Source organism: Gobius niger, assembly GCF_951799975.1.
Source record: "Gobius niger genome assembly, contig: SUPER_10_unloc_3, whole genome shotgun sequence".
NCBI lineage: Eukaryota > Metazoa > Chordata > Actinopteri > Gobiiformes > Gobiidae > Gobius > Gobius niger.
This window is the reverse complement of record NW_027639330.1, coordinates 170,530-185,073: the sequence shown is the minus strand read 5'-3', so window position 1 is coordinate 185,073 and position 14,544 is coordinate 170,530. Positions and strand designations below refer to the sequence as shown.

The window sequence follows — 14,544 nt, the reverse complement described above, 5'->3', positions numbered from 1 at the left end:
GATGATCCACCTGAAGCCACAGAGAGAAGATAAGATGGTGATGCTCATGGATGTTTATCACTCACAGACTGTAGTGACTCAGAGGAAACACTGGAGAAGGTTTCAGGAAAGAGAACAGTCAGTCCCTGATTTGCACAAAACTAATTTCCTTTGCAAATGAGGCCCATGTTCCCTTTGGTTGGTCTAGGCCAGGGCGATTTGGCCCGGGGCGGACTGGCCATAGGTCCATTCTGGAGGAGCACAGAAGGGCTGCTGGCTTGAGGGCCATCAGCCTGTAAGGGGGCGCTGCTACCCGGCCTTGCAATTGCACAGAGTGACGGGGCGCCAGTAGTCACCTCGTCACTCTCTGTCCCTGCGCGCCTCTTCCTCTCCCCTCTCCTGGGAGAGTGCTGGCGCTGGGAGCGCTCGGGCGCGCTCTCGCTCCAAGACTGGTTCCCGCAGCCCTCACATGCATCCCGCGGTCATGCGTCATACAAACTGTCCCTCCGTAACACTGGTTTTCCCGGCTGTAGCGCACGAGGGTGCACACTCGTTGCCTACATGCCACACCACTTTCTCACCTGCTCCTGCTGTCCCGTCAGTCGGTCGCCTCGAGTAGTGTGGCCAAACAGAGGCACTTCCTGGGCCGCGTCATGTAGCCCGTGGTGGCGCGCTGGGGCCAACCACGTGACCCGGGCTAATCCATTTCGTCCGTTTGTAATGGTTTTGTGATTTCTTGTGTTTGTATGTGAGTTTCTGTTGGCCTTTGTAAAGAATGTTATTTTCATTAGAGTGGTGTGAATATTTTGTATTATTTTCTTTGTTTTTGTGTCTCCCTGTGTAATTGTTTAATAACCCCCTTCAATTAGTGTTGGTCTGCCCGGAGGAGGGGCTGGGGGGTATTAAAGGGGAGCATTTGGGCTCTGTTGGTTGTTGGAGTCTGGAGAGGGCTGTGGTCTGAGGCCTTGAATTTGTAAGAGTTTGGTTTCTTTTTGTAAATACTTTTTTTTCCTTGCTGCACTAAAAATAAAAAGGTGGATCTAAAGTTTCGGCCTTTGCCATCATTTTTCCTGTGGGAGTACGACCCCGTGGTGGCCTCGAAGAGATTCTGGCAAACCGTCCGGCGCCTCAGGAGGGGGAAGCGGTGCTTCACCAACACTGTGTACAGTGCGGGTGGGGGGCTGCTGACCTCGACTGGGGATGTCGTCGGGCGGTGGAAGGAGGACTTCGAGGACCTCCTCAATCCCGTCGTCACGTCTTCCAATGAGGAAGCAGAGGCTGGGGACTCGGAGGTGGGCTCGCCCATCACCGGGGCTGAAGTCACCGAGGTGGTGAGGCTCCGGGGGGCTCGTGGGAGTTCGCCCAACCAGTCCACATGTGTTTTGTGGATCTGGAGAAAGCGTGCTCCGGGAGTATGAGGTCCGGGGCCCTCGTGGTGCCCTATGGGGGGTGCTCTGGGAGTATGGGGTCCGGGGCCCTCGTGGTGCCCTGTGGGGGGTGCTCCGGGAGTATGGGGTCCGGGGCCCTCTGCTAAGGGCTGTCCGTTCCCTGTATGAGCAGCAGGAGCTTGGTTCATTGCCGGCAGTAAGTCAGACCTGTTCCCGGTGCGTGTTGGTCTCCTCAGGGGCCGGAGGGCGTCCGGTTTGGGAGCCTCAGAGTCTCATCTCTGCTGTTTGCGGACGATGTTGTTCTGTTGGACCTTCAGCTGCTCTGGTTTGCAGCCGAGTGTGGAGCGGCCGGGATGAGGATCAGCACCTCCAAATCTGAGGCCATGGTTCTCCTTCCCCTCTACAGGTCGGTGGGGAGTCCTTACCTCAAGTGGAGGAGTTCAAGTATCTCGGGGTCTTGTTCACGAGTGAGGGACGGATGGAGCGTGAGATGGACAGACGGATCGGTGCGGCGTCAGCAGTGATGCGGTCGCTGTATCGGTCTGTCGTGGTGAAGAGGGAGCTGAGTCGAGGCAAAGCTCTCGATTTACAGATCGATCTACGTTCCCACCCTCACCTATGGTGGGAACGTAATTGGAGCAGGGGCAGAAAACGGAAAGGACGGACTATTACACCGAGTGGACATTCAAAGTGACGGGACCTTTTCTTCATACAAGACCAACGAGGCTTCAGGCTGGACCAGGACGCTGAAGGTGAGAGTGGGCGAGGCTCCAGCAATAATATAAATGTTTGTAGACTGGAGACACATTGATGGGGGGTCTTAGTATTTTGGAAAGTAAACAAACATAGGCCTACAGTAGTTAATACCATAAATACAGTTATTCATTTATTTTGCATCACATTGCTAAAATATTAACTAATAACTAGTGTATTTTATACAGATTTTCGGGCATCGTGATCGCATCATCTAAACAGCGCATTGTTTTTATTTTCCCGCGGGTGCACTTAAAATACATCAGATATGATTTTTAAATTTTCCTAGAGGGGGGGGGTCTCCCTCCTTAAGTCCCAGGCCACTGCTTACCAAACTCAAAATGTCACCACACGCCACTGGTGTTTACACTAACTTGGGCCGGGCTGCTCAGAGTCCAGGGCCGTTTTTTAGTCCCAGTCCGCCCCTGAATATGGCCAAAAATGTATATCACGGTACATATATTTAATGATATAATTTACACCTGACAAAATACTTCAAACTCAAAGCCTTTAGCCGATGGGGAAAATTCATTTACAGCTGTTGTGTTTCCTTTAAGGCAGTTTATTCTTTAACAAATATTTCATCAGTCATTTCATACGTTTAAAATGGTCTAAAAATGCTACAATAATGGAAGTAATCATGTAAATGTACGTTAGTTGTCCACTAGAGCAGTGGTTCTCAACCTGGGGGTCGGGACCCCCATAGGGGTCGCGAGACAAATTTGGGGGGTCGCCAGATCATTCAGATAAAATATACATATTTTCGTTAGTGTATAATCTAATGTTTTATTGTAGCATGTGTTATTGTACCAGAGGGCCATTATTTGTTCATAGTTTCAGGAATTTTATTTCAGACATTTTTTTTTTTTTTTACTTTTTGTTTATTGACAAGTCAGAACAACAAAGGTCTTTGATCCCCCCCCCCCAAAAAAAAAAAACATTAACCCCCCCGAAAATAAATAAATAAATAAAATTAAATGAAATTAAAAGACATGAAACAAATAAAAAATAATAATAAAAAATAAAAAAAATAAAATGCGGTCCTATAAACAACATTATGAGAACTTATCTCCACTATTTAACAATATCCCGGGTGGGGGGTCACGAACCCCTTTACCTGTTATAATGGGGGTCGCGGCTCCAAAAGGTTGAGAACCCCTGCACTAGAGGGCGCTCACGCCTAGTTCTTGTTCGCTTACCCGGAAGTCAACAGACTTTTTCGTCCCGTGCGCACATGTTTAATTATCATATTTTCTGTGTTTATTTTGTAGTTTTCACGGTGCGTTATGTTGATGCAGCCAACAGTAAAAAACTGCTGCACCCGTTCGAAACTCTCCGTTTCATTCATTCCTGGGGCCGCTACAGTGAGAACTCGATCGCTAATGAGCGACAAGTCGACGCAGAGAGTGAGAAGACCCATCCAGCCGGTGTCCATGCCATGTCGGATCCCCTGTGTGGCCAGTGGATCTGCCAGCCAAAAGTCTACGCCAGCCGCCATTTGAGTTCTCGGTTTGCTTACATTGGAAAGCTTGGTGTAATGCTAAGCAAAGACTGTTGCTAATCACAAGTTAGCTTACCTGAAGTTATTATTGAGTCAATGCAATCTCTTAAACTGTATGGATCTGTTTACCATCACCTTCTGAGTAGGAAGCCTCGTAGTGCATCAGCAGTATTCAAGCTTGTAACGTTTTGTCATAAGTATGATTGCTTTACTCAGTTTTGAAAAGGTGTAAATGTCTGAGCTGAGCGTTGTGTCCAAAGTCTTAAAGTTAAAGCACAAACTTGTGGAAAGGTGAACCCAGATGTCACAGGGTGATACATTTGCACGCAGCATTTTGCACATTTGATTTGATTTGTGTGCGTGCTTTTATTTTGAAGTGTTTTTATCGTGGTGCGTTGCTGTGCTTTCTATTTCCTGTTTTTAATCACCTGGACCCTCACACCTGTGGCAGGCTGTTTTAACCTAGTTTTTATCCATTGAGCGTGGCGGCTGGTGGCGGACCATGGGCTTTTATTGGACACTGAACCATTTGAAGCAGAGGAGCGGGTAACGAGGAGGAAGCACAGGCTGGCTTAGGCGAGGACGGAGATGGCAGAAGGAAGGGTATGGCAGTCCATTCATGGTTCAAAGAGCCTTCAGAAGGAAGCTTGTGAATTGGCCCAAAATAATAATAATAATAATAATGCATCGGTTTTATGTAGTGCTTTTCTGGACACTCAAAGACGCTTTACATTGCACTATTCATTCACTCCATACCCGGTGGTGGTAAGCTACTATTGTAGCCACAGCTGCCCTGGGGTAGACTGACGGAAGCGAGGCAACCAGTCTGCGCCATCGGCCCCTCCGACCACCACCAACCACTCACTCACTACATTCGCTAAGCTTCCTGGTGTTACTAAACGGTCTCCCATCCAAGCACCGACCAGGCCCTTCCCTGCTGAGCTTCCAAGGTCTGACGGGATTGGGCAGAGCAAAGGCGGTTTGACCACCGAAAATAAATGCCAATGACCCTCTAGCACTGAGAGAGTTTGCAGATTTCCTACAAAGTTGTGCTGAGGCTATTCCTCAAGTCAAGGGTCTAGAGATTCACAAATCACAAGCTACTCAAGAAACTACCCGATTGGATAACACAAAGATGGAGTCGTATTGTTGTGGATGAGATGGACAAAAGTCAAGAATATCCCGGCTTTGCTCACTTCACAAAGTCCATGCAGAAGGAAGCTAGAGTAGCATCTCCATTCTGAACGAAAAGACTTCAGAAGAGAGATCCATTAAGAGAGCCAAAGCACTCACCACAACCGCTCAAACCAAGTGAAACAGCTCAACTCCTGTAGCCATTCCTAAACAAAAGTTACCTTGTTTGTTTTGCAGAGACGACACTCACGGCAAAGTGAAATGTTCTACATTTACAGCAAACACTATGGACGAACAGACAACATTCACTCGTGAAAATCACCTGTGCTTCGGATGCCTAAGAAAGGGCCACGTGACTAAAACATGCAAAGCCACTCCTGTGGTAAGTGCAGCCGACGCACCCAACATGTCTGCACATAGAAAAGGTACAAGAACCAAAGCAAAAGGAAACTGAGAATGTCTCAGGACAAAGTGCAAACACAGAGGAAAGTACAAATAAAGGAGTACACAAAGTCATGGCTCACGTACTAACAAGGAAAACATCTGCCACATCCAGTACCAGTCTTCATCTCAGCTGCCTCACAGCCTAAAGGGAAATACTCACCTATGCTTTACTCCATACCCAAAGTGACTCGTCTCTTGTTTTCGGAGATTTGGCCTCTGAACTGAATGTTGATTCTAAACCAGTGCAGTTAAAACTAAGTACAATGACCTCTGTCGACACTGTAGTAGCGAGTAAACTTGCCTGCAACTTGCAAGTGTGTGGGTTTGACTCTGATGCCCACGTCCAAATAGATCAAGCTTACTCTCCAGATTTTATCCCTGTTGACAAGTCCCATATTCCCACCAGAGAAACTGCACTTCAGTGGCCACACCTAAAAGCCTTAGCCAATGAAATGAAGCCACTCCAAGATTGTGATGTGGGGTTGTTGATTGGCTATGACTGCCCATCAGCCCTAGCGCCTCTAGAGGAAGTTACTGGAAATGTTAAGGAGCCGTTTGCTCAAAGAACTACACTGGGCTGGAGTATCATTGGGTCAGCAAATCCCACTTAGACAGACAAGGCAATCAGAGCTATCGTATCAAAGTGAAAGAAGTCCCAACACCGTCAGCGACTGATGTGCTAAAAGTCTTTTAGTCAGACTTCAATGAGAGAAACTATGAGGACAAGGATGTGTCTCAAGATGATGTGCGCTTCATTCAACTTCTGAGTGACACAATAGTGCAAAGGCCAGACGGGCACGACGAGATGCCCCTCCCCTTCAAAGACAATCTCCCACCAGACCTTCCACATAACAAGAGGTTAAAGGTTAAAGCCTTCATGAGAGACACTATTGGTAACGGTGATGCCGAACTGGCCCTTCTTGGACCTGAGAACGAGACCTTGTGGTACATCCCACACCACGGGGGGACCACCCGAAGAAGCTCACAAGTTGCGAGTAGTTTGTGATTGTTCAGTAAGTTTTGCAGCATCTTGTGAGGTAGTGTAGCGGTGAGTGACCAAAGTGGCTTTTAAAGGAAACGTCAGAAGACAAAGTTCATTTTTCCTGCGTGGCAAAATGTATTTACAGTGCTCTGCTCCAGACTTTGTTCAGGTCTCACATCACCTCCAGCCTTTCCCCCAAAACAGCACACACCTGCCTAAAACAATGGCCAATCACCTCACTGACAGAATTACAATAACCCAGGACATCTCTTCAGGCCATGGGTCTCACACACACCTGCACCAGCAGTGTTCGGGAACTCAACATTACTTAACAAAGTCAAATAACCGGATAAGTCACTTCTTAACATACATTTCAAAATGCTACAGGCTGATGATGTGTCGATGACATCATCAGTGACATCACCACTGGAAACCATAAATGGAGATGTCTGGGCGGCCCCTCCCCAAACACATCCCAAGTAGAAACAAAGAGAAAAGAATACCCTTAACTTAGATAAACCCTTGTGAGTACAGGAGGTTAATATTTGTATATATATTAATATGTGTATATATATACATATATATATATATATATATATATATATATATATATATATATATATATATATATATATATATATGTATATATACAGGGACAAGTGAAGTCACTTCGTCACACATCTCATTGAACGATTCACTCCTCACCGGCCCTGATATGACTAACTCGTTGGTGGGAGTATTATGTGGCTTTCGAAGAGAAAGAGTTTCCATAATCTGTGACATCCAAAAGATGTTCCACCAGCTCTTTGTCTGCACTGAGATGCGCAAATATTTGAGATTCCTGTGGTGGGAAAACGGCCAATCGGACACAGAGCCCAAAGAGCACAGAATGGCTGTCCACTTATTCGGTGCTGGCTCCTCGCCTGGTTGTGCAAAAGGCCTTGAGGACCTTCTGGTACAGACTGGACAGGTCTTCAGGGGTTTGTCCTTCCACCAGTTCTCCAAACAGACCTTACAGAAGCTGTGGCTGCAGCTCAGAACCACAGGATCTCTGAAGAGCTCACAGCAGATGGGACAGCTCAGGTCCTGCTCCAGTCTGGACGCCATGATGATCCACCTGAAGCCACAGAGAGAAGATAAAATGGTGATGCTCATGGATGTTTATCACTCACAGACTGTAGTGACTCAGAGGAAACAGTGGAGAAGGTTTCAGGAAAGAGAACAGTCAGTCCCTGATTCGCACAAAACTAATTTCCTTTGCAAATGAGGCCCATGTTCCCTTTGGTTGGTCTAGGCCAGGGCGATATGGCCCGGGGCGGACTGGCGGTATAAATAAACAATTCATGGTTTTCTATGATTTAAAGGGACTAAATGCAAGTTACCCATTTATACTCACTACTGCCACCTCAGGTCACATGTGTAACTGCAGCTTCTATATTAAGCTCGTGCAAAAAAGTAACAACTTTCTGACAGTGCAGGATCTTAGAGGCAGTTGTGGTGAACAGGTCTGAGCTCATTCTACACATGAGGACATGGAGGAACATGTAGGGGGAGGAACATACTTAGTTTTAACATTTTTAAACTCCGTATAGTCTCTTTAGATTAAACAATATTATTGCTAAAAGCTATAATATTGTTATATTATAACAATATTATAGCTTTTAGCAATAAAATTGCTAAAAGCTATATTATTGCTTTTTTTCCCTGGCTTCTGTAAACAGAAGCCAGGGAAAAACCTGAAGATAAGCTAAAAATAATATTGTAAAAATAACCTTCACCTTCATCTCCATCACAGTGAAATACTCTTTACTAAACTTTTTACTCTCAGACAAAAACATGTTTAATGTGTTTGCAGCAACATGAGTTCAATTATTTGTAACTTTCAAAGAATCTCCTATATCTCCTATATCTCCTCTCTGTTTGCATCGCTCTCCCGAACGTGTACGCACACACACACACACACACACGCACGCACACGCACGCACGCACACACACACACACACACACACACACACACACACACACACACACACACACACACACACACACACACACACACACACACACACACACACACACACACACACACACACACACACACTCAATGTGGGCGGGGTCAGTTGGGGTTAGTTTATTCTCAGGTCTTTTCTCTTTCACATATTTGGGAATCAGCAATAAAGACTTTGTTCATGGGTTTGTGCTGTACATACGGGCTTTTCCTTTGGCTCTGGGGGGGAGGGGTCTCTGGCTCTGGGGGGGAGGGGCCTCTGAGGGGGAGGGGTCTCTGCTCTTTTGTTTTGGGGAATGTTTTGTACAGAAATAAGCGTTTACATGAACAGAGAACGCTAACGACGCTAACGACGCTAATGATGCTAATGACGTAACTACGTTAACAACGTTAACGATGCTAGCGATGCTAACGACGCTAACGATGCTAACGATGCTAATGACGCTAACGACGCTAACGATGCTAACGATGCTAACGATGCTAATGACGCTAACGACGTTAACGATGCTAGCAATGTTAACGACGCTAACGATGCTAACGATGCTAATGACGCTAACGACGCTAACGATGCTAACGATGCTAACGACGCTAACGACGCTAACGATGCTAACGATGCTAACGATGCTAACGACGCTAACGATGCTAACGATGTTAATGACGCTAACGACGCTAACTATGCTAATGATGCTAATGACGCTAACGATGCTAACAATGCCAATGATGCTAACGATGCTAGCGATGCTAACGTTCAGTAAAGTGAAGGCAGCGTGACATGTTTCACGGTATTTAAATCCTGTTCTGTGGTTTCTTTGTCATGTCATACGATGATGTTTAAAGTCCATTACATGTGAATTTGTGAATCAGACTCAAACTTGAACGTGATTTAGCTTTTAGTTTTTAGCTCGGACGACACTTTTAGACTTTGTATCTAAAGTAAATGATCTAAACGTGGTCGATGGGTGAACAGCTGAAAACATCTGATTCATTCATAATGTGAGATGTTTGGTGGCTAATGCTAACGGCTACAAGGAAAATACATTGAACGTCACAAAACTGTTTTGTTAAAGAAAAGGTGGAAATGAAAGACGTGGCTGATGGAAAGTTGTTTTTTATTGAAGTGGTTTCAGTAATTACAGAAGTCACAGAATGAGCAGAACAACAACGTTTCATCCACTCAGATCCAAATCACCCAGAATATACAAAGTACTTTTACATCATCTGGAGGCAATCTGAGCACTGACAGATCACCACCTCGTGATGTCATCAGGTGAAGGAACTACGAGGGTTAAGGAGAGAAACACAGAGCTGTAGGTTCTACTCTGTCACAGTGATGTTCCTCGGTAAGATCTTCAGAGGAACGTCCTGAGATGTGTGTAAATCTGGTCTCAGTCCCTCAGAGATGAACCCTGTGACTGTGTGGAGGTCTGTGTTTGTGTCGGGGTCAGTGAAGGTCAGTGTTTTTGTGTCAAAGTCCAGCTTCACTCGGACTCTCTGCAGCTTCTTCTTCTCTGAGAGAAGTTTACCTGGGACCGAGGGAGACCAGGCTGAGTAATCACCAAAAGAGAACTCTATGTACCACCTTCTCTCCTCAGTGCCATATCTTCCTTGAACAAACTCACTCACACCCACATCCCAGTCCTCACTCTCCCCGACCTCCACGTCCCAGCTGTGAGTCCCTGAGACAAACTTCTCAGATCCAAGAACACAATACTTTCCTCTTCTCCCTGGATTCTGTGGGACCTCCTGAGCTTCTCCTGCTCTCACTGAGCTCAGATCTTCAGACAGGATCACACGAGCTCCTGCAGTGTTTGGATCCAGAATCACAGGGTAGAACTGCACCAGGCTCTTCATGTTCCTCCAGATGTTGAAGCCCAGGTTGCCCAGATGTTTGGCCTGGTCTATCAGAGCTCCTGGTCCCATGTCCTCCACCAGGGGGCGCTGCTGCAGCCTCTTTGCTGCAGTCTTGTACTGGAGCAGGAAGGAGGCGTCTGCTGCTCTCAGCAGCTCCTCTGTCTCTGAGACGCTCTGGGACACGGCCTCCATGTCTCTGCTCACGGCCGCCATCATGTCCTTCATCCTCTGAGTCTTCTGCTCCTCTTCCTCCCTCAGAGCCTTCATCCTGGACTCTTCCTCCTCCCTCAGGAACTGGTGCAGCTTCTCAAACTGAGCTCTGATCTGTGTCTGAGCGCGTCGGGCCTGGGCCGTGATATGAGGCGCTGAAGACTCCAACTGTGCTCTGCTCCGAGCCAGGACCTGAGGAGAAACATCAGAGAGAGTTAGAAAGAACCAGGACCTGAGGAGAAACATCAGAGAGAGTTAGAAAGAACCAGGACCTGAGGAGAAACATCAGAGAGAGTTAGAAAGAACCAGGACCTGAGGAGAAACATCAGAGAGAGTTAGAAAGAACCAAGACCTGAGGAGAAACATCAGAGAGAGTTAGAAAGAGCCAGGACCTGAGGAGAAACATCAGAGAGAGTTAGAAAGAACCAGGACCTGAGGAGAAACATCAGATAGAGTGTAGCGTGTGAGGGTGACCTACCATGGTTACCGCATACCAGAGATGAGCAAAACCCCCAGGCCATTTTATGGCTTTGGAATGTCTTCACTTCCTGTCTTGTGAAGGGCTGATCAGATCGAACACAGTTCAGGACAAGAAGACTGTGATGATCTTATCCTTTAACCTTCACAACCAGAGACGAGAACTCTTTATTGACCTTCGAATTGGACTAAAGACTGAATCTCAAACGTCCGATTTGAGTAATAATCCAATTCTTTAATTCATGGACAGTGAGAATGAACTCGACCGATCTGTTCTAATGATGAATTCTTCCCCAGGTCAACAAAGATGCAAAGTACAAACATACTGTCCAAATGTCGGTAATGCATTTGGAAAGTTTGTGAAGTTTGTTAATGTTATTACAATAGAAATGTATTTCCTGAATTCTCTCCTAAGAATAAGCCTCCTCCCACTGTGACTTGGGTCCCGGTCAGATCAAGTTACGGACTGAATCGATTGGTCGAGTCCCACAGAGACAAAGGGGCCGCCCCCGGTATAAAGGATGGGTACAAGGAGAGAGACCCAGTAATAAAAACAAAATGCTTCTTGTGTGAGTTGGACAGAAGAAGGAGAGACGGCAGGATAAGCACATGGTACATCCCCCGCTGAACTCTGACCTCTCTTTGTCTCAGATGGACCAAAAGAATCTTTAAGTTTGAACCCGTCATTGGACGTGATTTTGTAACTACCAGTTACTTCTTTTAAGAACATTTGCATTTTTCCTACAAGACAACAACATTTTTGATCGCTGAGCTTTCAGCGCAACCATATTAGGGCAACACGGTTAGCGCTCACGCCTCACAGCTAGAAGGTCCCGGGTTCGATTCCCACCTGGACCGGGCCTTTCTGTGTGGAGTTTGCATGTTCTCCCCGTGTCTGTGTAGGTTTCCTCCGGGTACTCAGGTTTCCCCTACCACTAAAAACATGTACAATAGATTCCCCTCTAGGGCCAGGACTCCCCTGAAAAAGAGATTCTTAATCTCAGTGGGACTATCCTGGTTAAATAAAGGTCAATAAATAAATAAATAAATATTGAGTCTAGCATGTCAAGCTAAACCCCCAAGGCCCAGAGGAGCCGGAGAGAGACTCCCGCCCCCCCCCCCCCCGCCTCCCGCCTCGCCCCCCCCCCCCCCCGCCCGCCTCATCAGCTTGAGAATCACCACCCGAAAGACCACGACCACAGGCCGTCGAACACCAGGACTTTGGAACGCCGGACCACAGTTGGCGTGGAAAACCTTTCTCTCACGGTCGTAAGCGCATCTCACAGACCTGGCTCAATAAGACTCACATAACCTGTACACACACAAACTTACTGACTTTCAGATACAATTCTAGAACATTTGATCTGATTAGTCATCCTGTTCCTTCTAGGTTATTCTGTTTGTACTTTAATATTTAATGCCGTCTGTTAATTGATTCTGATCATTAAACCTCCATAAACCACAGTTTGTTTGGTAATGTCTGTGTTTATTATTCCAGACGAAGGGTCAATGTGTACGTCCAAGACCTCACTTCCTTCAGATAAATCTGTAGTTTAGCCTCCTGTTCTTACTTTGAATTTGTTTGCTTTTCGAACTGGTGCCCCATTAAATTTTAAGGCTAATCTTCAACCTATTCATTAATTAATAAACAAATTAATTGATTAATAAACCCTCATACCCTACAAGAGATAGAAAGAACCAGGACCTGAGGAGAAACATCAGAGAGAGAGAGCTCTGTGGACACATTTCACTGACTGGAGCAGCAGGTGTGAGGTCTCTTACCCTCAGGTTCTCCTGTACAGGTGTGAGGTCTCTTACCCTCAGGTTCTCCTGTACAGGTGTGAGGTCTCTTACCCTCAGGTTCTCCTGTACAGGTGTGAGGTCTCTTACCTTCAGGTTCTCCTGTACAGGTGTGAGGTCTCTTACCCTCAGGTTCTCCTGTACAGGTGTGAGGTCTCTTACCTTCAGGTTCTCCTGTACAGGTGTGAGGTCTCTTACCTTCAGGTTCTCCTGTACAGGTGTGAGGTCTCTCCTCAGCTGCTCTCTCAGCTCCTGAGCCGCCTCCTCGATGGGTCTGAAGCTGTGGTCTTTGTGAGTCCTGGAGTCTCTGCAGACCAGGCAGATCAGGTCCTGATGGTCCTCACAGAAGAGCCGCAGCTTCTCAGAGTGAAGACTGCACTCCTGCTGTGCTGGAGATGGAGATGTTTGCCTTCTCTCCTCTGTGAACGTCTCCACCAGGTTCTTCAGAGCCAGACTCAGTGGAGGATTCTCCCTTGAGGACCTTCTGGTACAGACTGGACAGGTCTTCTGGGGTTTGTCCTTCCACCAGTTCTCCAAACAGACCTTACAGAAGCTGTGGCTGCAGCTCAGAACCACAGGATCTCTGAAGAGCTCACAGCAGATGGGACAGCTCAGGTCCTGCTCACGTCTGGACGCCATGATGATCCACCTGAAGCCACAGAGAGAAGATAAAATGGTGATGCTCATGGATGTTTATCACTCACAGACTGTAGTGACTCAGAGGAAACACTGGAGAAGGTTTCAGGAAACAGAACAGTCAGTCCCTGATTTGCACAAAACTAATTTCCTTTGCAAATGAGGCCCATGTTCCCTTTGGTTGGTCTAGGCCAGGGCGATATGGCCCGGGGCGGACTGGCCATAGGTCCATTCTGGAGGAGCACAGAAGGGCTGCTGGCTTGAGGGCCATCAGCCTGTAAGGGGACGCTGCTACCCGGCCTTGCAATTTCACAGCAAAGCAGAAAAAAAAAAATCTATTCTATTTCTTTAACAGCTCTATTTAATGTAAAAAAAAAATGTCTTTGTGGACGTGTGTGTTTACCAGTGGTGCGCCGTCCATACAAGCAGATCAAGCAGGGATTGCCCAATCAAATGTTTAAAAAACAAAACAAAACTTCTAGTCAAAACCGCAAAAATAGGCATTAACTTTACTAAAAACTGGTCTGAGGCATCGACTTTGTAGTTGTGTCGTCTGACCTCCGGCCGCGAGTCTCGGACACTCGGGTGAAGAGAGGGGCTGAGCTGTCAACCGATCACCACCTGGTGGTGAGCTGGATCCGCTGGCAGGGGAGGAAGCCGGTCAGACCTGGCAGGCCCAAGCGTGTTGTGAGGGTCTGCTGGGAACGTCTGGTGGATCCCTCTGTCAGTGGGGTCTTCAACTCCCACCTCCGGAAGAGCTTCACCCAGATTCCGGGGGAGGCGGGGGACATGGAGTCCGAGTGGACTCTGTTCTCCTCCTCCATTGTCGATGCGGCTGCTCGTAGTTGTGGCCGTAAGGTCTCTGGTGCCTGTCGCGGCGGCAATCCCCGAACCCAGTGGTGGCGCCCGGAAGTAAGGGATGCCGTCAAGCTGAAGAAGGAGTCCTACCTGGCCTTGTTGGCTTGTGGGACTCCTGAGGCAGCAGAGAGGTACCGGCAGGCCAAGCGTGCTGCGGCTCGTGCGGTCGCGGAGGCTAAAACTCGGGTCTGGGAGGAGTTCGGGGAGGCCATGGAGGAAGACTATCGGTCGGCCTCGAGGAGATTCTGGCAAACCATCCGGCGCCTCAGGAGGGGGAAGCAGTGCTTCATAAACACTGTGTACAGTGCGGGTGGGGGGCTGCTGACCTCGACTGGGGATGTCGTCGGGCGGTGGAAGGAGGACTTCGAGGACCTCCTCAATCCCGCCGTCACGTCTTCCAATGAGGAAGCAGAGGCTGAGGACTCGGAGGTGGGCTCGCCCATCACCGGGGCTGAAGTCACCGAGGTGGTGAGAAAGCTCCTCGGTGGCTCCGGGGGTGGATGAGATTCGCCCTGAGTACCTT

The 14,544-nt window shown here is 47.6% G+C and overlaps 1 protein-coding gene across 1 annotated transcript; it reads right to left on the bottom strand.

The window, feature by feature from the left end:
- Window positions 1-4,813: 4,813 nt before the first annotated feature.
- On the bottom strand, window positions 4,814-13,166 carry LOC306969802 (E3 ubiquitin-protein ligase TRIM35-like; the record flags this gene model as incomplete). The annotated part of the gene is made up of 4 exons (XM_079583031.1): window positions 4,814-4,861; window positions 7,145-7,298; window positions 9,766-10,442; window positions 12,726-13,166. The coding sequence occupies 4 exons, from the start codon at window positions 13,164-13,166 to the stop codon at window positions 4,814-4,816; spliced, it is 1,320 nt and encodes a 439-aa protein (XP_079439157.1).
- Window positions 13,167-14,544: the final 1,378 nt, after the last annotated feature.